This window comes from Trichosurus vulpecula, chromosome 5 (genome assembly GCF_011100635.1).
Source record: "Trichosurus vulpecula isolate mTriVul1 chromosome 5, mTriVul1.pri, whole genome shotgun sequence".
NCBI classification, from domain to species: Eukaryota; Metazoa; Chordata; class Mammalia; order Diprotodontia; family Phalangeridae; genus Trichosurus; species Trichosurus vulpecula.
The window spans coordinates 236,401,539-236,427,141 of NC_050577.1; the positions used below are offsets into that span (position 1 = coordinate 236,401,539).

The 25,603-nt window shown below is 36.9% G+C and overlaps 1 protein-coding gene across 1 annotated transcript in view; it reads right to left on the minus strand.

Annotated features, from left to right (window-relative positions):
- Window positions 1-25,603, minus strand: part of PTPRQ (protein tyrosine phosphatase receptor type Q) — a 270,730-nt gene that overhangs the window by 130,536 nt on the left and 114,591 nt on the right. Inside the window, exons 21-25 of the mRNA XM_036760721.1 lie at window positions 24,503-24,793; window positions 23,943-24,218; window positions 23,414-23,565; window positions 10,671-10,812; window positions 9,552-9,821 (exon numbers count right to left, since the gene is read on the minus strand). Coding sequence (XP_036616616.1) covers window positions 9,552-9,821; window positions 10,671-10,812; window positions 23,414-23,565; window positions 23,943-24,218; window positions 24,503-24,793 — 1,131 coding nt within the window. The remainder of the gene's footprint in view (window positions 1-9,551; window positions 9,822-10,670; window positions 10,813-23,413; window positions 23,566-23,942; window positions 24,219-24,502; window positions 24,794-25,603) is intronic.

Here is a 25,603-nt window from a genome sequence, read left to right on the forward strand (position 1 = left end):
ATGATTTTCAGTAGTAATAGTAGTATTAATATAATATTTACATGGCACTTTGAGATTTACAAAACACTTTCCTCACAATAATGCAGTCTTTCTAGTAAAAAAAAAAAGCCTTTTCTACACTTTGAATAGGCAATTTGTATTTTTTAAAATGCCTTAAAATATACTCACATAAATGAATTAGAAAAATCTTAATGGGCTGCATTGTTTGACCTCTTCCCAGTATACTTTTCTATTATGAAGCAGTAGACCAAAAACTACAAAAAAACCTCCAAATTTTTCTAACAACAACAAAAAAAGAATACAAATTCTTGTCAAGTTGTGTATGTGTTTGTTTCAAGATGAATTATACTCAGTAGTATTACCACAGTGGCAGGTCTGTTTCACATGTGTGACTAATTTTACATACATATGTATACATATACGTATATACACATATACATATACATACACATATACAGACATATGTATGTATATATATTTGTGTTTATACACATATATGTGTGTATGTGTGTGTATGTATATTATGTATATATACAGAGAGAGAGTTTAAAAATTCCCCTAAGAAAGAAACAGACAAAAAGGGAACTGGAAGAATTACCTATCAATCAACATTCATTTACTGAGTGGTTAGTATGTGACTGTAGTGTGATAAACTCTTTATCTGGAAACTGAGGACCTGAACTCACATCCCGACTCTTCTATTTACCTGTTGCATTGCCTTAGGTAAGTCTTTAAACTTCTCTTGGCCTCAGTCTCCCCATCTATTGATAAAAAAGAAACTAGCCTTGGTCACATCTAAAATGTCTTCCAGCTGTAATTTCCTGCTATGATCTTCTGGCCTCAGTACTACATACACAGCAGCATGGAGCAAAAAAGAAAAGCATAAGCTGTCCCTTCCCCTAGTTAGATGAAATTAGTCTAAGCAATATCCCTAATAATAATACCAAAATAATAGTAAATGGTATAAATTATGGCCCAACAAAGAGGAAATGTCATTTTTCTTTTATCATAGAAATTAAAAATAAATTATATCATATGTAACATATACCTTGGAAACAAATAATAGCAATAATACATACTTTTAAATGCTGTTTAGAATTTTTATAAGAGGGGCAGCTAGGTGGCACAGTGAATAGAACACTGGCCCTGGAGTCAGGAGGACCTGAGTTCAAATCCAGCCTCAGACACTTGACACACTTTGTAGCTGTGTGACCTTGGGCAAGTCACTTAACCCCAATTGCCTGACTTTCCCCCCCTCCAAAAAAAAAAAAGAAAGATAAAAATAATTTTCATAAGAAGGCTACTTTGATACTGTATGTATGTTTTGCAAGTAATTCAATAAAAGAAGCAACATTTTCTTCAACAGAGCATCATTTCAACTAATTACTTAAATTATTAGAAAAATCCTTTCCAATACAATTTCATTTCTATGTTGGCACACATTATCAATTCATTTAAAAACTAACAAAAGTTCCTCTTACCTACAGATTTCACTTCAAGGATTCACAGCCTGTCATAACAGGCCACACCTAAATATCCAACCTAACTTCCTTCTCTGGGCTAGCCAGGCAAGTTGTCTCCTGGCTGTTACCCATATACCCCATGCTCATTTCTGTTTCTGTACTGTTCCTGTGTCTGTACTGTCTCCCTATTCTTTTCCCACTGTCTAAATCCTTTCAAGTCCAACTCAATAGCCATTCTTTTTAGTGGTATTTTTCCTGATGGGATTTGACCTTTACATTTTCTTAGCTCCTACTGAATTTACTGCATAATTTAGGACGTTATTATATTAGTCTTATTCTCTAGTTGTTTTGAGCCAATCATAGAACCCAACTGTTGGAAGGCATTTCAGAGATCACATAATCTAAGTACTTTATTTTACAGATGAAGAAACTGAGGCCCAGAGCTTTAATGATTTGCCCAAGGTCAGTTGCATCGCTAATTATTATTTAATGAACCTGCCCAACTTAATGCCTATGTCTCCTGGAGTTTTCCACTTTACCACAATGTCTCCTTTCTGGGTTGTCTCTTCTTTATGTCAATATTGTTGGTTCTTGAACACCATCATCTATAATCATAATGCTTTTCACGTCTCACCCCTTCTTTCTGCTAGTTCACGCACTCATCCTCTCTCAATTTCTAATTCTCTCCCTCTCCCCTTTCCAAACCATCCTTCACACAGCTATGAAACTGATTTTCCTAAAATGGGAATATGTCCATGTCACTCTTATTCAATAACCCATAGACTGTAGTGGGGCCCTATTTCTTCCAGAATCAAAGATAAACTTCTCTGTCTGACCTTTAAAGACCTCCACTAACTAGCCCCAATGTAACCTTCCAGCCTTAAAATACATTAGTGCCCTCTTTGCATGCTGAAGTCCAAACCAATCGGTCCTGCTGTTCCTCATATATGGCACCCCATCTCCAACCTCCTTTCCTTACTATCCTCCATGCCTGGAATGCACTTCTGTCTCTTAGAATCACTTGCACCTTCTTTCGAGTCTGTCTCAAGTGCCACCTTCTACATGACACGCCCCCTTTCTTGACACCCCCTCCCCCACTTATAATGCTTGACACCTTAATCACGTTATATCTATTTTGTATACACCCATATATGTACATATTGTTTCCTCAGACTAAATAGCAAAGTCCATGTGAGCAGAGACTTTCCACTTTTCTCTGTATTCCCAGTGCCTAGCATGGTACTTGGAACCTAGTGAGCACCTAACAAACGCATGTTAGTTGTTTCATTTCCAGTTCTTGTTTATTGATTGATTGCATCTCTTCATATGCCATCTTCATATCTCATCTATAACCCAATGCAATATTAGGTGCAGAGTGAGCAGCAAATGAACACTTGGTAATCTATTGATTGCATCTGACTAGGTAAGAAAAAGAAATTCTAATTTCAAGATTATCACAAGGGAAAAAAAAAAGATTTGATCATGGTACCAGTGTAATAGGTCTTTAGTAAAGCACTTAAATGAATGTAGAGAAACCTTGTACCCTGATTTGTGATGGACTGCTATATATAATGGAGGTTTGACTTCATGTGATTACAAGATTTGTGATTGCATTTTACCTAAGACAACTTGCTCCCTTAATAGCAAACTCTTACCTCAACATGGGTCAAGACATTAGTGGAGAGTCAAGGTAGGTAAGCATACTAGGGGGAAAAATGGTGTGTTGGCTTGGTTTGTGACAGTAAGAAAGACTTTGTATTATATCTTCTCAATGCCTTGTACTTTTCTACCTACTGATGAAACTAGCATTATGGACTTTATTCCTAGTCTCTCACATAAAATAGAAATTTTTTTAAAGGGGTGAAAGGGCAGAGGTTGTCCTTGTGTCCACAGCAATTCCTGGAACAATAAATGACTGCTGTTTGTTTGATTTCCATGACACCTTGCTGCCTCTAATACTCTATCAATATTTAATATTTTTTTTAAATTTTATTTTATTTTTTGCAGGGGGGAAGGCAGGACAATTGGGGTTAACTGACTTCCCCAAGGTCACACAGCTAGTAAGTATGTCAAGTGTCTGAGGCCGGATTTGAACTCAGGTCCTCCTGACTCAAGGGCCACTTAGCTGCCCCCAATATTTGAAACTCTTAACAGGGACCTTTGCTGTGGTAATTAGGGTGGGACTTTTTTGTTTGCTCTTTTAGAATGCTAAGGTAATCAAGTACCTCTGATGAGTCTTGCCTTTCAAACGTAATGGCAAGCAAAGTGGACTTTTTGTTGTCTTTTATTTCTTTGACAGAGTCAAGAGTCTTTGACCTGCTTAAGAAACAAGAAAGCCTAGTGCACATAGGTTTGAGTCCCATGGTTGTGATGCCCTCTGACCCTGAGAAGGGTATATAAGATCTGAGGTTGGCATTTTGTTTTGGGGCTCTCACTTACTGGAAGAGTGTCCAGTGATTTGACCAGACGAGATTCTGGGTAGTTGTTACTAAAAGTCCCCCAGCTTTGAAAACCCAGATCTTGGTGCTTCTCTTTTTGGTAACTATGTATGTGATGACTTGATCAGACAAAGCCTGCCTGTTGATCTGTTTGTAGTTTCTATTTCTATTGGCTCTGAAGTTCATGATGCTGACTTTTCCCCTGAAATAAGTGAATGATATATGTATGTCTATTTAAAGTGAGATTGTAAACCCCTTAGAGTTACTTTCCTTAGAAAAGCAGATCAAAGAACCTGTGCTAGCAGCCCTCCAGTGTGATGGTGTTATTGGTCTTTCACAGCCACAGTAGCTGCAAGTAGTAACATTGGTGTTACAACATTCTCGAGAACCAAGGAGAAGGATTCCAAGTGCTGTGATTTAGGACAAGTTCCCCAGCACTTATTTTCTCCAGCGCTGTACTAAATGAACTCTAAGGTCCCTTCCATTTGTGACAAAACTCATCAGTTTAGAGAATATATTTAGATATTGATATGTCTGATATCCATATATTAAATAATTATTGAATACATTTCGATCTATGACCATATGAACATAAACCAATTTCATGCCATTAAATATTTGCATATTGATGGGTTTGGCAATAGCATGATGTGACAGACAGGGCTGGACCTGGAGGCTAGGTTTGTATGCTGGCTCTGATCCTTACCAGCTCTATGACTGTGAAAAAAAAAATCACAATATTTAAAAGCCTCAGATTTTTTACCTGCAAAATGGAGATAATTTTAATTTAGAAGCATAGATCCAGACCTAGAAATCACCTAGTTCAACTCCCACATTTTACAGATGAGGACACTCAGGCCCAGAAAGGATAAGTGACTTACACACAGGTAGTAAATTACAGGAGACAAGATTTGAACACAGAACTTCTGACTCCTAAGCAGGTGCTCATTTCACTGCACCATACTGTCTCATGAGGCAAGTAGATGGCTCAGTGAATAGAGTGCTGGGTCTAGAGTTAGGAAGACCTGAGTTCAAATCCAACCTTAGACCTTTACTAGCTGTGTGACCCTGGGCAAGTCACTTAACCTCTGTTTGCTTAGAAGACAGCGAGGTAGCTCAGTGCATATAGCACTGGTCCTGGGGTCAGAAAGACCTGAGTTCAAATCTGGCCTCAGATACTTACTAGCTGTGTGACTCTGGGCAAGTCACTTAACCCTGATTGCCTTAATCCACTGAAGAAGGAAATGGCGAGCCACTCCAGTATCTTAACCAAGAAAACACCATGGACAGTATGGTCCACAGAGTCACGAAGAGTTAGATGTGACTAAACGACTGAACAAAAACAACATACTGTCTCATAATCCATAGGCTATAGCTGCCTCACTAGACTACTGTAAGAAGAAATGTGCTTTGTGAACCTTAAAGCACCACATAGATGTATGTTTTACTTAAATGTATATATGCACAAATACAAATTAGAATTGTCATCATAGCTGCTGATAAGCACCATGGCACAGTAGATAGAGAACTAGTCTCAAAGCTTGGAAAACCTGGGTTCAAATCTCATCTTTGATACATAATTAACATGATCCTGGGCAAGCCACAACCTCTCCAGGTTATAGATCACTCTCTACCTTTATGCTTCAGAGAAGATGCTGATGCTCTTTGGAAGAGGGAGCTTTCTCACTACTTGTTTCCCTCAATAAAACCTAGGTCCAGTCTTCTCCACCATTGCAATACGCCAATGATAAGCAAATTATTATTTCACTGACCATTCTTTACAGTCATGGTCACTCAACTTACTTCACTTAACAAGGGGCTACCTGAGGAAAGTCATTATTTTTCTGTTTCAGTTTGTCCTAAAATACTGAAACCTGAAAGTATTTTATGGGAAGATAGACTTTCAGATATAACTTATTTCTGCAGGAAGGAGGGGATTATAAAAATCAATTTGAAATCATCCCACTTTTTCAGATGTTGATTATAACTTGGATTACTATAGTCTTTGTATTTCCTTTGGCCTAAGTCCAAGACCTAAAAATCTACAGCAAGCATGCACATGTCGTTGCTGTATTATCTTTATTGGTACATATGATCTATTTGGACATAAAGTGTTGCTATAACTAAGTAGCTCTTCATTTTTTGCATCATAATCTAAACTTCCTTGTTGCAAAAGGTTTTACTGTAGCAATGGAACCAGCTCCAACACCAAACCCTAATCTCCTCATAAATTCAATGTTCATGATCCAGGTTTTGTTGTATCCAGATACAACCAAGTTTTTATTTATACATATATGTGTGTGTGTGTGTGTGTGTGTGTGTTTGTGTGTGTGTGTACATATATATATTTTTAAAATCAAATAATCCCTTGAAGGAACGTTAAGGTCAGACACTACGCAATGAGACAGTGAACCAAACTTGATTTCACTTTATGTCAAAAATAAATGCATTGTCAGTGACTCAGTACTGGCTGTATACCCTGTGACTAATTTAGACCACCATAAATTAAAAGTTGACAACAGCTATAAAACTGTTTCCATTCCCAACAATGAAGCTCCAATTCCTACCCACTGCTCATTGGCACACAATTCATGTGAACATAGAAAACAGAAATAAATGGTCTTAAGAAGAACTGTGGCCATGATAAAGGTGACCCAGTGCCAGGATTGGGGTTCTATTTCAAAGAAGATAAAATTTATTTTATTTGGAATATTTTTAAAGGAGCAATTTAAATTCATGATTAATAATCAGCAAGCCTAGATGATGCTAAAAGTCTTTGACTATTTAAATATCAACAAGTTTGTTTAATGGAAATTTTGAAGTGGAAAATTTTAATGAGTAAAGTTTATAAAAATCATGATGCTGGAAATGAAAGTTTAACAGATACTTCACATAAATGTTAAAATATACATATATACACACACATATATACATACACATGTACATATATATGTATGTGTGAGTGCATGTACTCCACATATATACACAAAATAGAGTCTGTTTGGTACAGTGGATAGAGAGCCACCCTCAAAAGAAGGTAGACCTGGCTTCAAATCCCTTCTCTGACACATACTGACTATGTGACCTAGGCAGCTTGGTCATGCCATGGCTAGAGTAAACATTTCAGATGACCTGAGCTTGAATCCTTCTTTAGATGCCAAGTTGTGTAACTATGTGCAAGACAAACTTTTCTAAACCTTATCTGTAAAATGAAGAAGTTGGATTACATAATCTCTAAAATTCCTTCCAGTTCTAAATCTATGATCCTATGATCCCTAGGCAGGACACCACCTCTCCATGCTCAAAACAACTGTTGCAGAGACAATAACATATGGCATCAGTAAAAAGAATATCTTTCATCAGGGAATACCCTCTCTCAATGAAGTCGTAAATCCAGTATCCATCCCTATGTACAACACGGTAATCTATATTTTATTGTTTGTATTTGTACTCCAACAAATTATAAATATTATGATCTATGGAAAAAGAATGAAAGCTATTCTGAGAAAATGATTACCTTAATATATATTCCACAAAAAAGAGAACTGAGGTTTATTATGAATGATATATTTACCCCCTTGGTTTTAAAAATTAATTCCTATATAATCATGAAGTAAATTGGGATTTATTTGAGATGAGGCAATAAAATTGTCATTTTCCAGTTAAGTGAATCAGAGAAATTAAAATGAAATGAATGGATGGATGAGTCACAGATACGGGAAGCATGGAAATATCCTCACTTCTGCAGCAGAGAAGAGAAATGCTCCTCCCAGAACAGCTATAGAGAAGAGATAGATCCTTTTGGGATTATTTGATACCATCACTAATACAAAGATCTAAGATAACAGCTTCTCTAACTGAAGTTTATCTGTGATAAGGTTGTTGAGGAAGAGTAGAGAGTTGAGGATGATGCCAAGGTTATGAACCTGGGTGACTGGAAAGATAGCTGTGCCCTGGATAGGAAACAGGAAGCATGGTAGAGATGAAACTTTACAGAAAAATGAGTTCCAGTTGGAACATGTAGAGTTTTAGATGCTGTTGGGACATTCAGGTGCAGAAGGCCAACAGGCAGTTAAAGGTACAGGACTGGAGGTAAGAAGAGATATGTTGGAAATATGGATTTGGAAGTCACCTTTGTAAAGAAAATAACAACTTATAGAAGCTGATGAGATCGTGGAGAGATGATATGGAGAGAGAAGAATAGTAGATCCAGAGTAGAGTCTTGGAGCATTTCCACAATTAAGAATTTTAGAAAATATTAGATGATTTGTCAAAGTGATGAAGAAGTGAACAGAAAGGAGGAGAACCAAGAAAGACTAATATCATGGAAGTGGAGTGTGTAGGAGGGTGGGTTGGTCAACAACGTCAAAAATTACAGAAGACCAGAAGGATGGAAGAACAGAAGTAAAAGACATCAGAATTAATGATTAGGTGATTATTGGTCCTAAAGTGTCAAGTTACTTTTAAAATACAAAACAGATAGATTCCCATGTATCTAGAGATATATTATCAGACATATCTGGGTTCACCTCCCTTCTTGTATACATTCTTATAAAATAGCCCTTCAAGCAGGGGATCCTTTTATTTAATGATCTAGTGAAATCATGAACATCTCAGAATAATATTTTAAATGCATTAAATAAGATACATAGGATAGAAAAGAAAATCAATTAAAATATTAAAGAACTCTTTCTGTTCATGGCCACCAGGTAAAGAACCTTTGTCTTAAAGGGAATGATGATAAGCCCTACTCTTCCCTTTGTTGGAGATACAATCCTGGAAAAACGCTCCAAGAACTGAATCAGAAAACAACTTATACATGAGGGATCTGCAACCTTTATTTCATGTGCCAAAGGCATCTGAAGGGAAGATTTTTCATGATATGACACTTAGGAATGTAAAAAGGGGCTCTCTTCCATCATTGCCTTTCTCCCAATTAAAGAAAGCAAAATGAATAAATTACTCCCTGCAGAACATCCCATCTTGGGCGTTGTGGGTACTTGAATGTTGGGCAATTTGAGACTTAAGAAAATAAGTTATAGTATCTACAACCAAACTAATGCTGATGGCTTGAGTTAGGTGAATTACTTGCAGTGCTATAAGAAGGAATGTTTATATCCATGGTAAGTGCCATAGACACCCTCACATGTGGCCAAAAACACACTCTCAGTTTGGTTTTGGGGGAGACAGAGACTCCCAGAAGTTGTTTTGAGGCTACTTTTGTGGGATAGGGAAATGGAGTAGGCAGAAGAGCTCACCCCAATCCACTTTCTGATACCTACTCATTGTTCCCATACTGATGAGATAAGGAATCTATTGAAGTAGAGAAATTCATTTTATTTTTAAATTGCAACCTGAGCTATATGACAGGGAATGTTTATGTAAAAGTTATAGTGCTACATTCTTACTCTTCCCTCTTTTCTCTAGTTTTCCCACCTTTCCCAGCCACCCTCTCACCCCACATTGCCCCATTAGTATGGGAAGGAACTGGAAACTTGCATAACTTGCATATTTAGTAGGTGATTATATCAGAAAGAAATCAGCATCAAAATATTTTCATTTGAAATGACGTTAGGATGTGTAATACATAAGAGGAGGTTTACAGTAATTTTTACAATTATGAGATATATTCATTTTGAAAAAAAAATACCTGTTTCATGTAATGTACTAGCATTGCATATTTCCTCTTTTCCTTCCCCAGCAGATGTAGAGGCTCGTATTTTAAACACATAAGGAGTATTTGATAGAAGTTCTTTGAAATTGTGCATATGCTCTTGTGCAGCTATTTTGGTAGAATTCCTTTCAACTGTTATGATATAATGCGTAATTATTCCATTTGCCTTTTTAGGGGGATCCCACTTGAGTAGAATTGACTGCCAACTGATGGCAGTACAATGAACATTCTGAACAACATCTGGAACTTAGAAGATAAACAAGTATCGAAATTAGCAGTCACACATTAAAGGTGAGTTATCACATTATATTAGTTCAGGCTACATATATACTACTTGGATATGTGGTTAGAGAATACTCTAATGGAAAAACAAAATCTTTTCATTACATTCTCAGGTAAAGGATTTTGGGTCCATTCATTTAACATGATGACTGTGGCAGTAAATGCCTATGAGATACTTATACCAGTTGGAAAAAAGATCAAAAACATATATCTGAAATCACTTCTTGATAGGGTATAGATGAAAGGTAGCCCAACTCATATCATGCACAAAATCATGATGTAACAGGCAACTGATTAAACTATCTACATTCTATAGCTCTTTTCCAGGTGTCATAACTGGTTAGGCATGGGAAACTAGAATGCTTAAATAAATTACTGGCCTTTTTTAACCATCATCCTTCATGATAACCCCTCATCTTCTTCCCCGCCAAAAATGGCATATATGTTGTTGTTTTAAATAAATCATCATTTAATTAATGACTGAATAAATCAACTTGTTAAAAATGACTGCTGGAATGACTTCCCCTCTTTTGCACCTAGCTGCCTCTAAAGCTTCTATGATTTAGCTTCTTCCAGAGTGATGTAGTAGCTAACTTTGTGTCCCAAGCAAATCCCCAATTTCAACTGCCTCATTTCAAAAGGAAGAATAAACATGTTATTTCAAACATCTGACAATAAGACCCAGCTTTTCTTGCAGCACTTGAAATCCTTAGCAGATTAGAAAATATTGGTATTTTGTCATGTTAACTGAAAAAGAAAGAAAATGTGTTAATACAAATGAAACATCTGTAGGTTCAGAAAACTGTATCTAACCTGATTCTTGTGTTGTGAATAGTACAATATTACTGAAATGATTGCCATTTCCAACTCTTGTAAATGCTGATACACTAACTGAATAGGCAGTGATTGGTTCCAATCCAACAATTTTAGCTTCAGTTTGAAAACCGGAAACGTTCTGCGAAGGAAAAAAAGAAACTCTACTGCTTAGCAAATGTTTAATATGGAAATAAACTCTTTATATGTGCACTAGGAGACTTTTCTACAAATTAAATAATATCATTTTATAACACATAATTCAAAAGTTGGGTTTTTTTTAAATCAGAAAAGCTTTCATTAAAAGATAAGAGTTGGATATTTTGGACTTGCCATTTCTCTGTTTCTTGTTTAAGCTATTCAAAAGATATGATTTTGGCAAACACTAGCTCCCCTAAATTAGATCTGTCTTTAGAGCCTAGCTCTCATCTCAGAGAATCTTCTCTGTCTTCCATTATCATTATTTATTCTACCATTCACAGTCCCTTTGATACTTATAAGCCAGATTTGAACTTGTTCCTCTTTCTTTCAGGGCCACCACTCAGTCATCCACTGCACTGCCATTCCAGACATTTACTTAACCATTATTATTTGTCAAGGTTTGACGTGAAAGAGGAAAAGTAACAAAAACAACCAAAAGTGGTCAAGATGACTTGAAAAATCTATATCGAGGGATTATTGGAACTAGTTCATAAAAACTGGCAGAGCTGATCATTAAATATTTCAGTGTGAGCATTTACACCTTGAAAATTGGCAAACCCTACCATCCAGTGCTTGATTTATTCTTTTGTTTATTTTCTAGACTTTAGAAAGTCATAAAGAAAATGTTAATAATGAAGATTAAACTTAAAAATATGTTATGGGCAATCTTTCCTTATTTTTTTCCCCTAAAGATCAACACAGATCTGGTTGTTAATAAATGCTTGTGGGATTAATCAAACCAAATCCTGTAAGCATTTATTAAGCACCTACTATAGCAATGTATTGCATCTGGGATATGAAAACAACAACAAACCAAGATAGAAAGTTTCACCATTGGGTTCTCCCAAACAAAGAGTAAAGAAGAGGAGACAGTATTCTAAAGCTTGTTGCATATTGTCTGTTGGCAGAGGAGTAAGTCAATCAATCAATAAACATTTATTAAGCACCCACTATATGCCAGGAACTGTGCAGCTAAGTTCTAGGGATTAAAAAATAGGCAAAAGACAGTCTATGCCTTCAAGGACCTCACAAACCAATTACATGGAATATTTTTAAGGGCATCAGAAATGTTCATTTGCCTGACATATCAACTACTTTAACTTGTTCCATATGTAAAATCTCACCATTAGGAATTCATCATTTTACCAATCATGGATAATATATCAGGTATTCATGATATTTTTTTTGCCAATGTTTTCATTTAGTCAGTCGGTCAACAAATATTTATTAAGGTCCTACTCTGTTCAAGATACTGTACTAGGCATTGTGGGGAGCATAAAAATGAGTAAGAAACATTCTCTGTGCTCATAGAATTTACAATTTAATAGGGATGGACATGTACTCAACAGCTAAACAAGAAAGAATAGTTCACAGGATAGGTAAGTTTTGATAAAAGAGAGAAGGGAACATGAGCCTTAGACTAGGTACCTGAAGGAGAAGCCATGATGAGAGAAAAATGCTGAGAGGGATTCAAAGTAGAAATAACTTTTGGCCTTCCTTTTTTAATTAGGAGAACATTGGGACTAACTGTAATGTTTCCTATGAGACTAGAAATGCTTCTTACTTGGGATTTTGAAGGTCCAACTCGTTAGCATTAGACAGCTATTATTTTATCCCGGAGTCTATAAGTGAGAGAGCCCAAAGGTGCAGAAACAAGGAAAGGATTTCCTGTTGTTTCATTTTTAGAAGGAGGTGGTCAACCTTAGGAATAAAAGGAGGAATAAAAGCTTTGGGATGGGATTGAACCTAGACATAAGAGAGAGGTTAATGAAGGGATCTACATAATAGTAAGTCTACGGGGCAGCACAACTCCAAAGACAACTTCACATACTTGCCTTGGGCGGCACCAGATAAGAACATTTCATATATTCTCAGATAGAAGAAATTTTTCTTTGGTAGCCCTTTTCTTTAAATTATAAAATTCCAAACAAGAAATCATTACAGATATATGGCAGATTTTTTCTTACAGTGGTGAAAGTTAAATCATTTGAAATTAAGGTTTTTAAAAAAAATTCTATCCCAGATTTATGCAGTTTTCAGATTTTACATGAACCTATTATTTGTTGCCTAAAGGAAAGTAAATGCTGGAGATTAGTGAGCTTATTTTCTACATTTTCATTCCCTATTATTATTAACTCGTTTCTAGGGTACCCCCTCCTTCTTACCCCATCCTTCACTCCTGTTTACTTCACAAATCATACTACCATATGTACTGGCCTTAGAGCTATATTGGTCAACTGTCTTATTTTATAGGTTAGAAAACTGAGATCTATAGAGGTTATGATGGAGGGCGGGGGTAGGGGGTGCGGGGGGGGGGGTGGTGCAACTGGAGGGGGTGGAGTATTGCACTTAAAAATAAGATCTGTGTGTGTGTGTGTGTGTGTGTGTGTGTGTGTGTGTGTGTGTGTCTCCCATTCTCTCCTTAAAAGAGCCTGAGCCCAGACACGGGCTTCTGGCTTCTTTTGTTTTGTATTACAACCTAGAGCTTTAGGTGACCAAATAGCAATCCTCAGCTAGACATGTCTAGCCTTAGAGGAAACTTTATGAACTTAATACCTCTTAAGTTTCTGGGTCCCTCAGTCAAAGCTGCTTGCCAGCATGAGTGTGATACAACTCCACCCTTGGAGAAGATGACCACCAGCCAGAGGATGAGCCCAAGCTCTTGCCTGGTTATTCAGAGGAGATAGACCTAGAGGGAATTGTTTGGACAGTACAAAACCAAGTTTAAATTTGAAATGCTAATTTAACAATTCACTGAACTGCTACATGTTTTGTTGTCCAAGGAGAGTGTAATTGTAGTCATAAATTACTGCTATTTGTTTTTCTTTGATAATATGAGTTTGTGAGTCTCCTACCTTAAACACTTCTTTTGCATGGAGGAGATAAACTGCTGTCCTCTACTTAATTTACAATGTACATTGATTACCTCTCAACTCTCTCCTTTTTGAGGGAGCTCAAGATCTGATTCAAATTCCAACTAAAGTGATTTTTCCTAAGGCTCTTGGAAGGGATGCAAAGATTCCAGGAGAGTGAGATAAAGAGCCTGATCCTTCACCTTCAGGTGCTGAATACCCTCCCATAGGTTTGGCCTGGGACCTATTGTGGCCAATTAATGAGAGCAGAAGTGATTTGGTTTAAGGCATGCTCATTAAAAAAAGAAAAAAAAATGCACATCCTTTGGGCAGAGCACCCTCAGGTAAAGGTGTGTGAACAGAGAAAAGTGCCAGGGCCATCTCCAGTTGTCCTGATCTATATCTGGCCACTGGACCCAGATGGCTCCAGAGGAGAAAGTGAGGCTGGTGCCTTTGTACGGCCCTCCCTCACTTAAATCCAATTCACTTGCATGTCATGGCATGAGGACAAAAGACAAACAACAACCCTTCTCATGAGGTCAGGTAGCCATATGTTTTTAGGGGTGCTCAAGACCCCAAAATATCAACACACCAGGTCTGGCTCGAATGAATTCGACTCAAACCTTCTCACAGCCAAAGAAAGACAAAGTTTATTACAGCTTCACCGTATTGGGTTGTCTTAAGAAATCTCACCATTTGTGATGCTCATTTTCACAAGTAGGCCAGCACCTTCATGGAGGCAAGATGAAATTTATATACACAAAGATTATGGGAGGCATCTAGGGTAGTCCTGGGGTGATAGAGGGAGGGATTTAGGCAGGGTCTTGAGGAGGAGTCTAAGGAGGAGCTTGATGGGACTGGGGTAACTAGAGGTTAGACTCCAGGAACCAAGAGAATGGGATTAAGGGTGGGAAGTAGCTGAAGGCTACCTGGAGGTAAGAGACAATGTAGGGCTTGGCTAGCTTAAGGGTAATAGATTTAGGCATAGACACTTTGATAGGATCAAGTGTGGAAACTACCCTGATGATGGAGATCTAGGCTAGGTTAAGAGTAACCTAGCCTAGAGATTTGGGCCTAGCCATAATGAAAGGCTTATGGCCTCAGACAAAAGCCTCATCTAGTGGGGAGATTCAAGGGGAGTTCAAGGGGGCTTCCACAGGCTAAACTCCATCACTTCCATGGGACTAAAACTGGTCCACATGTATGGATACAAAGCTCAGAGGGACTTCTTAGTGGGAGAGGGCAATCCTGAGTGCTACACACCATCTCAACCAAGGGGCACTTGTGTATTGTTGCACACATAAAATAAATCCAAGTAGTGGAAAGATGGTATACTTAAAGGGAAAATGTTCTAAAAAGCAAAAAGAAATAAAGAAGAAAGAAAAACGGAGTGAGAAGAAAAATTTCAAGAACGCAGAATGTAAAAAAAACACATTAGAAAATCAGTGTTACAAATGAAAGTGGGAAATGTGTGGCTTATGAGCATAACAGCTAAACATTTCCCAGAATTATTCTGAACCAAATTTGTGACCAATTAAGCAAAGTATTTCTACACACCAGCAAAACTGAATTGTTGGTACTTCTAGATCTCTGGTGAGCCCATTGTACCAAAAGGTTATAACTAATCGATTTGGATGAAAATGATAGTTGGAATGGTTCTGGAAATACTAAGCTTCTGTACAAATAGAAATAACTTGAAAGAAAGGGGGGAAAAAGAAAACAATGAAACTGGTTTTTGGGATGCATAGGAGGAACCAAATAGAAGAATATAGATAATAAAAGGAAACTAAACATATAGAAGAGAAAAAAGATAATCAAAAATGTGGTATTGGTGAAAGAAAGAAGATAGTATATGGCTATAAATAAAGGAAATTAAGGGGAAAAAGGAATCAATGAACCAATGAAAGGGGAATTGATTAAAAGTCAATGAAAGAATCGTAGGTTTAGGGTTCAAAGGGACCTCAGAAGCCATTCATTTCAACCTCCTCATTTTCCAGATAAGAAATTGAGGCCAGAGTGGTTAAGTAACTTTCTCAATGTAACAAAGGTAGTAAGTGGCAGAAGTAGGATTCAAAACCAGATCCTCTAACTCTAGATCTAAAAAGAAATTATGGAAAAATAATGAATATCAATGCAACACAAACTATCTCTTCTTTCTTCTCAAATTGTTTGTTACGATCTACAGTTCCAAAGCAATGAGAGAAGTATATGTTAGCTTTCTTTGGAATAAAATAGTTATTGATTAAAATGATGGTATTATTTTAGTAGTAATAGTAAAATAAAATAATAAAGTAATTAAAATAAAAATTGATTCCAGTTTTGGACAGGGGAAGGACTAGAATCCCTGTAATGCTACTTATCATTCCTGAGTATTTTGCCAGGTATGGTTCTTTTTCTCTGTCAAAGAAATAAATTCTCATCCCTGCAAAATGAGCTGCTCTTCCAACCCCAAGCCAGTTGGCACTTACAGAATTCTACTTAGTTAGGCAAACCTTCAATAATTTGGAGCACCTTCCTTCTGGCCTTTCTCCCTTCATTCCCAAACTGCCTGCATGCATTTGAGTAAGTAGAATTGATAAATTATATTAAAACTCTGCAGTTCTAATAGAATTATAAAACATCACAAGAAGGTCAAAGTTATTGCATTAAAGAGACACTACTTCTAAATGGGCCAGGTCCTTTTTCAGCAGTTAGAGTCAAGAAGAGAAACAGCATTGTTTGCTTCCCTGGGAATGAGTAAAAGTAGGAAGTAGATGAAGGATGATAATAGAGAAGTGAGGTTCTACCCTCCTATAGAAGGTTATAACCAAGCTGATCTCACCATAGACACAGAAGTTTACTGTACATCAGGTGCTAAGAGGTTCTTGGATTGGCCTTTCTCTGTACTGCCATGTCCCTGGTTTCCAAGGTTCCTCCCTAACCCAAGGAGAATGTGGCTGCTCAACTTCATGAGGGAAAAGTTTACCAAAGAAAATTTTGGCTAAGGTCCCACATCTCTATCACCCTCCACCATCTTCTCAACCAAAATGTTTCTTTCTTTTGGACAGTGGAGAAGGAAATGAATTCCACTAATCTACAATCATCAGGGAATGGAAAATACTCCAGAGAAAAGCATTCTGGCTTTCAATCCTCACTGGCTCCTGAGCCAACACAAATATGAATATATTCAAGACACATACAAAGAAAGTAGAAGTTATATTGTATGGGAAATCAAAAGCAGCTAGAGTGACCAGGAATGGCTTTCTGAAGAATGTGGCACTTGAGTTGATTTCTGAAGGAAACCAGGGATTCTAAAAGACAAGGTACACAGGGGAATAACTCCAAGCATGAAAAGATGGGAAAAGGAATTTTATGGGTGAGAATCAACAAGCAAGTCAGTATGGCTGGACTGCAAAGTCTATGGAGGGGCATCATGTATTAAGATCATTTTCTCTGGTTATGCCCAATGCCTAGAACCCTCCCCATACCCTCTGCTCTGACTCCTGACCTCCCTGGCTTTCTTTAAGTCTCAACTAAAATCCAGAAATGATTTCCCACCCTTCTAATTCCAATTCTTCCCTTTGTTAATTATTTTCTATTTATCCTGTACATAGCTTGTTGGGGTTGGGGCTGGGGTTTAACAAAGCATGAGCAGTGATAGCATACAGGAGCAAGGGATTCATGGGTAGAGAATAATGCAAATCTAAATCCACTCACTAAGGGGTCCAGACTAGGAAAGAAGATAGTGCAGCAAAGTATAGCAAAAAAGAAAATCTTAAATTAAGAGCTAGAAAGGATCCTACTCCTCATTTTACACTGAGGTTGAGAGAATTTAACTGCTTTTTCCAGGGTCATATAGCTACGAAGTACCTGAGGCAAGGGATGTGTTTTTCCTTTTAGTACTTTGATTAAGAAAAATCTTGATCCATGCATATATAAGTGCCAAGAAGTTTTCAGAGGTGAGAAAGTAGGCACATAGGTAGGAGATTACTGATGTCTTCTCAGTTGCCTTTTTTTGTTGTTGTTGTAAGGAGTTCCATCTCCAATTTTTTTTCCATTTATAACAGAGTACCTCTGATGGCATGCCCCTATGTAGAGAAGCTGGAGAGCCAGCTTCCAGGAGACACAAGATGGCACATGACAGAGGTGCCATGAAGAGATTCCAGAGTCTCCCATTTTCCAACAGTTGCTGCACATGGTTTCCATGAACATCTTGTCTCCCTACCTCATCACAGAGATTAACTCAGCTTTGATATTCAGCTTCTTCTTTAGCACTCACTGATTGGAAGCCTATAGGACAGAATAATAAAGTCCTCAAAAAGCCTTCCTTTAGAGAAGGCTCACAACTTTCCAGCTAACTCGTCATTTTCCATCATCCCTGCCCCATCCCCACCTGACTGTGTACCCTCTAGCAGCTCCCTCTTCCTTCAGTTTGCTTTTGTGTGCTATCTTCTGCCATTAGATTGTAAACTCTTTGAGGTCAGAGACTAGGTTTTTTTTTCATTATTGTTGGTTTGTTTTTTTTTTTTTGGTATCCTCAATACTTAGCACAATGCCTGAAATACAGCAGGTGCTTAAGAAGTATTTACTGACTATCCATTTTTAACCTTGTGACTGGAAGCTTTTCCAGATAAGAAATTGAGGCCAGAGTTGTTTGTAGTGGTGGAACCAGAAATGAGAAGCCTTTAAGAAGCCTCGGACAGCCTCAGACTTATCACTTCTCTCTGTTGGTTTAATTCCTTTGCTGAGAGAAGCTCTGGAGAAATAATGGGTAAGAAGGCAGGCTTTAGGCCTTCTTCCCTCTGAGACCAACATGTGGCACCCTGAAACAGACCTGGATCATTTGCCTCCAAGGTTTTTCTTCTCAGTTACAGGTAAAGTGCTTGGAGATTGACCTTGTGTAGTGTTTATGTGATTAAAGATCTTCCCCAACAATTAATCCCATTAACAGGCCTCAGGTGGAGCTAGTTAAGAGAAGCTTGATTAGGAGAGGCATGTTTGTAGGAAGGCCCACACCCTTTTCCTAATTAGGCCACAAGGGTTGTGAAGCCCTCCTGCTCTAAAAAGGGTAGATATACTCTGAGGATAGCCATTAAGCTCTCTCTCAGAACTTAGGAGGAGAGGATGTAGGCAAGCAAGACAGCTAAGATTTGTGAGTGAGTGTTTAGGGAAGGCCCAGCAGAGCGGAATGCTATGGGATGGCTTGGCTCCCTGCTGTGATGTGTTTTAAGTTCTTGGCTGTTATGATAAGTGGGCTTACTGGTTTTGGGATATAATTGCTGCTATGTTGAATTGGAGTTATTGGTTTTAGGATTTGATCCTCTGGTGTCTGAATAAATGTTTTACTTTTTCTGCTTTCTATATGGAGAGTCGCTTATAATCTGTAATACAGAACAATACAGGCATATTCACGGTCACTACAGAACTATATAGGCATATTCATGGTCACCATCAATATTGTGACATTTGCCTTACTGGTACACCTTGTGAGATCTGAAATATCAGAAGAGTGGTTTTCTGAATACCACAGCATCCTGGCATCCCAACTTTGTGGTTTGGTACCATTACATCTCAAAGAGGGAACATTGGGAGCCAGCCCAGTGGTAGATGAACCAAGGACTTATCTTTCAATCATGGGCATCTGGAAATGAACTTGGTCAGAACAATGCTGTATAGTAATTTAGCTTAATCTAAGCCTATTCTCTCCAGAGACTGATAGGACATAGACACTCCCCTCCCCCAATAGAGCATTGGGGGGAGAGTCATAATTTCATTCTTACTATGTCTTTGAAGTAAATATCCCTTTGTAAAAGCTCATTGATGGGGCATCTAGGTGGCACAGTGCATCGAGTACTGGGCCTGAAGGCAGGAAAACTCATCTTCCTCAGTTCAAATCCAGCCTCAGACACTTCCTAGCTCCGTGACTTTGGGCAAGTCATCTAACCTTAGTTGCCTCAGTTTCCTCATCTGTAAAGTGAGCTGGAGAAGGAAATGGCAAACCACTCAGTATCTTTGCCAAGAAAACCCTAAATGGGGTCACAGAGGGTGGATATGACTGAAATGAGTCAACAACAAAAAAAGATAAGCGATATCAAGTGGCTAAAAGGAACTGAGGTGCAAGTCACAGTCACCCAACGGTGCAGAGGCTGGGGGGTGGGGAGAATGCAAAGGTACCACTGAAGTCAACTCTAACTAGCTCCCAACATAAGAATTTATATCTCTGAAATCAGCAAAGACTACAAATCAGAGCTTGAGTTTTAGCTATGGTTGTTGATTGTCTAGGTTTAAGAAAGCCATGGAGAAAATGCTAACAATACATATTAAACTTAGGGGCATGTCCTGCATACATTTTTCCCCTGGAGATCAAGTTGTTTAAACATTTACCAACAAGCCCCCAGGGGAACACAACTAGCTGGGATTCTTGCCAACAGTTTTAGAAAAGACACTCCCAAACCTCTCAGGGGACCCCTAGAATCCTGAGGGAGAGATGTAGCAAGCTTTGCTCTGATAGAGTGAGGCTTACTCGCTACATGTTCTTTTAGAAATTTCTTATTTGAGATAAATTAAAAATTGTTCCATGAGTGCTTTTAATATTGTGCTGTCTTTAGCACAATGTTCTTGCTATGTGCATATGGTCATGTCCAACTGCGCTTCTTGACTTCAGCTATTTAGGGGCCATCCATGCTTCCTCCTCTGATATATTAGCTCCAGCTCCTTCATTTTACAGACAGAACAGTTCTTGCTTTCTGTCTGTTTCTTCATCTCTAAAATGAGGATGATGAAACTTGCACTAGGGTTTTGTAAGGAAAATATTCTGTAAACCTTAGGGTGCTATATAAATGTCAGTCATTTGAAGCTTTATTTTTTCTTGTTATTTGATTTTGATTTTTGACCTTTGCTCTATACAGTCAATAGTATGAATTCATAAATGGCTGATTATGAAATAAATGACAGTTACATCTGTAACTGGTTGGTAAAATACCATCAGTCTCTATCTTTCTGTGTCGCTGTCTTTCTGCCTGTCTCCATCTGACTATCTCTGTCCCCATTTCACTGTCTCTCTCTATCTCATTGTCTCTGTCTCTCTATCTCTCCCTCTATACTATTCATCATTCATTATATCCAACACCTAATTCTACTTTTTAAGAAAGACTTCATGATAGTCTTCAAGAGGCTTCTGATGAACATCTAACTTCTGGACTCCTTTATTTTTTTGATACTACACTGTATTTCCCAACATATTTTTTTACTTTCCTCTACTGTATCTACCTTCATGCTAAAGACTTAGGTTGAAGGAATGAAAATTTACTTATATATTGACTCATTTGGAAAGATCTGAGCAAGCTCTTGATGGAATTTCTCTTCTTGACTCTCTTCAATAATAATGATTAACATTTACATAGCATTTTAAGGTTTGCAAACCACTTTACAAGTATGATCTCATTTTATTCCTACAGCCATGGGAGTTAGGTAGCAGTGTTATCCCCATTTTATCACTGATGAAACCAAGGCAATCAGAAGTTAAGTAACCTGACCAGCATCGCTGCTAGCCAGTGTATGAAGTCACATTTGAACTCAGGTTTTCCTGATTCCAAGTCCAGCACTCTCTCTACTATCCCACCTAGTGGCAGCAGTTGTCAATGCCTAAGTTCGTTACTTTCATAGCAATCTGAATGCTTATGCTCCTTATGAGCACTGAAAAGCCAAGATGACCAAGTATTCCATGAACTGTGGTTCTTCCTGACATTGAGTGCCTAAATGAAAACATTTCATTCCCTTTTCCTAGGAGTCTTCTTATTTATGTCTTTGTATCTTTTATTTATATTTATAGCAAGAATGTCAACATGGATATGGCTAAGTCCCTCCAGCAATACATTAACTCACTGGTCACTGGACAATAGTTGAATATTAAAATTACTTACAGTTCAATTTTTTTTCTAGACCCATCATATTTATGGATGGTTCTAAAGTTTGTGGTTCTTAGCATTATTGGCTCTCTTTTAAAAAAATATTATAACATTCCAACATCAGCCTACCTAAAAAAAAATTTAGCATCTAGTGATCAACCTTTTGGTAACAAGCCCCTCAGTATTTGATTGAGTTGGACCTCAGACCATAGACAAAGCATCACTGAGTTCATATTTCAACTATTCCCTCATATATTTTGAGCAGGAGCATTTAGTCCAACTATAACATTTTATAGATGAGGAAACTGAAGAGCCAATTAAATAGCAGAAGAAATATTTTAACTCAAGACTTCTGATTTCAAATTTAGTACTTCCTACTTCAATGACTGACAACTTCCAGTTTGCCAGTTTAGCCTTCAAGAACTCAGAGGTACTCTCATTCCCTGGGTAAGGATTTGAAGCAGATGGGAATTCCATCTATATAAAGTACTATCTAGCAATATGACTACCCTAAAAAACTAATTCTCTCTTTCCCTCCTGCTATCCATTTCCTATTATTCTCACTGTAGCTTAGAGAGAAAAAATCTTAGTAAAAGCAGACACATATAAAAGACATGGAAGAAAATTAGGATTAGACAGGGGGAAAAATAGAGAGCCAGAGGCTTAGTGTCATTAATCTAATTTCACACTTCTGGGAAACAGATTCCACATTTATTGAGTAATGTAATTCAAATTCCATCCAGCCTTATCAGATTCTATAGCAATATCTTGATGTCAAGAAATTCCCTGTTCCTGATAATAGACTTTTAACTACTCCTTTTCATTACTTCTATTCATTTTGCAAGCTAATAGTGTTATTAAAGTGATTTGTCATCACTAATAAATTATAAGGCCCTACAGAAGTGCATGATATGTTTGTAACAGATTGTTCTCACTATTCTTGATGTAATTAAACATAAACATTTCAGTGTTTTATTTTTCTTAGGAAAAAAGATAAGGAGATATTTCTTAAAGGAAGATTAATGAGGATAGCACATATTTTTCATAATTAAAAATGTTAATCATTCTAATACATTCAGAACCCTATTTGACAATAATACATGAATATTTTCCTAATGATTCTCAATTATAAAGAATCTTTTTTAGAATTTTAATTGGATTGATGCTTAAAGAGAATACTTTTTGAAAACTCTAAATACCAATTAGGATGCTTTGCAGTACTTTATAAATAAAATGCAGATTCTTTACCATATCATTTTTAGATGAGAAAAAATAGAACCACAAGCAATTCTTAATTTAAAAAACAATTAGCTTAAGATAACATTCAGTTTTAAACTAGCATGCAAAAATGCATTTGTTAGGTATTTCCCAAAATTAAGTCAATTGAATGTTAATAAAAGTCTAAGACTGAAACCTCCCAATGAGTTGAGGTCATAGTAATCTACATTACATTCCACAGGATGCAGAGCTAGCAATATCAAAAGAAACTTAGTAAATGCTTTGTTAATTTCCACATATTCCCTGCCCCCTCTCAATTTCAGATAATAAAAACCTTTTTTTAAAAAAGGGGGAGGTGGTAGATAAAAATGAATTTTGGTGAAATTAAAGGTTGATTCTTTTAATTTTTCCTTTAAATTTTGAACTTAAATTTTAAAAAAACATTTATTATGAGCTTATGGTGTACAGTGCACTGTGCAAGGAACTGGGAGGTGGGGGGGGACGACACAAAGTTTAGATAAAACACAGTGATGCCTTCATGAAACTCAAACAGAATTTCATGTATACTAAAATACATTAAGCCTACCTGATAAAATATAGTATCTGTTTCATTCTCATGAATTTTAATATTATAAACTTTAACAACACCACTTGGAAGAGGACTTGGGTTCCATGTTAGCCACACTGAGTCAGAAGTGTAATTGATTATAGTCAAATTCTGTGGTGGTGCTAGTGGCGCTGTGAAAAAATACAGTACATTATTTATATTTACAGAAATTAACAACATTAAAAAATACTTCAGATTTATCTGGCCAAAGCATTAATCCACAACGATTTATAGCACAAATGTGTTTTAGTTTGAAAAAAATAATAGAAACAAAACAAATACCACAACTGCTTATGTCTTTTCAATGCAAACCCGGAGTTTCCAAAGTAGATTAAAACACAACTCTGGGTCCTGGCGCTCCATTATTAGAGGAGATCAGAAAAGCAGCTCAATAGTTGTGAACCTGTTGCAACAAGACTGTCAAACATGCTTTAATTTTCTTTGTTGTTCCTGTTTTCAAAATAAAAGGTCCCAAAAGCAGCAAGGTGGCATTATGGTGATCTCTTACCTGCCTCATCTGTGTAAAAAAAGAGTGTAGAAGAAGGACCAAGTCCTTTTCTGGTTCTTGCGGCAGCAAAAAAGCTATATAGTGTAAATGGTGAGAGCTCGTCCAGTATGATAGAGTTTTCAGAGGTAGTAAAAGAATAGCTTTCATTTGGTCCATCTAAAGTTAAATCATAACTTATTATAGCACCATTTGGCTGTACTGGGGGATCCCAGGACAAAAAAACTGAGGTAGAAGAAAGGTTTTTAAAAGTGTTGATTACTGGTGAAGAGTCTGGGACTATAAAAGAAAAAAAGAATAAAGAACAAAATGAAGTTGAATTATCATTATTAAATAATTAGGCTTTAGTAACAAATGGAAACGATGTTTATTATTAGCTAATTATTTTACAATAAAAGCTATAGGAAAACTGTTAAGTTGTAATTATAAAGAAAAGTCTATTATTTAGAAGCAAACCAAAAAAAATTACAAAGTAAAAGTACTGCTCTACCAGAAAAAAATGATATGAAAAGATTTAAGATAAACAGAGGCTTGATAAAATAGAATAATTATCCTAAGCCTACCATCTTCTTCAGTTTTGATGTGTAGTTGGGCTGTATACAAATCAGAGAATCCCTTTTCTGTTGCTGGAGTGACTTTTAATATATAGTCAGTGTATTTTTTCAGTTTGTCAAAAACCAGGCTCCTCTCATAAGTTTTCAGAGGTGGTCTTGTTCTACGTGGGTTTCCTTGTAAGCTCAGTGAAACATAGTAGAAGACTAGACCGTTTGGCTGAGATGGTGGGAACCAGCTGACATTTATTGCAGTTGATGAAAGAGTTTCATAAGTCAAGTTTTCAACAAGCCCTTCTGGTACTATGATATATAATAAGCAAAATATAAGAGTCATGAGCTATTGCAATTAAAATACAAGTGGATACACATAGCATGAATATTTTGTAAATATCATGTCATACGTTTCTAGATATGTGACTACTTTTTATAACGCTGATTATGGAAAATGCCAGTTGCTATAATATATCTTTCTAAATTATCTTTGTTCATTTAATACAAATAGGTCAAGGCCTTTTGAAGATAAAAAAATTATTTTCTTCTCTTAAGAAATTATTTTCATAAGATTGTTCTTGCCAATTCATTATCCATTGAACAAATATTTAGAAGAATAATAGTTAAATTCATCAGTGTCCTAAAAACAGTGATCCTTAGCCCCTTTTGGCCCTGTTTCCCCTACTTTACCACTATTACTGGAAAAATTGAAGGGAGCTACGTAGAATTAAGAATCATTTTGCATTTTTTTCTTAGTTTCGCATATTGTGATAATGAAACAGAAACATTACTTCGCTGGCTACCTACTAGCAAGGAACCTCTTCATACTTAGCCAAACTGGTCTTAGGACATTAGACTACAGTCCGTAACTAGGACCATACACTAAGGCATTGCTTGTTGACGGACTGAATACAATATGATCGTTTTGAGTATACTTTCATTTTGCCCCTTTAATAATAAGTAGCACATATCTTTATACTTTAAAATTTCTTTGTGCATATGTTTCCACATTTCTACCAAAAAGAAAAAAAAAGACAGATTCTATTTAGTAACTTATTTCATGGCTTGAGGTGTTATTTTAGTGGTCTTAAAGGACAGATAATATCTCTATAGTCAACA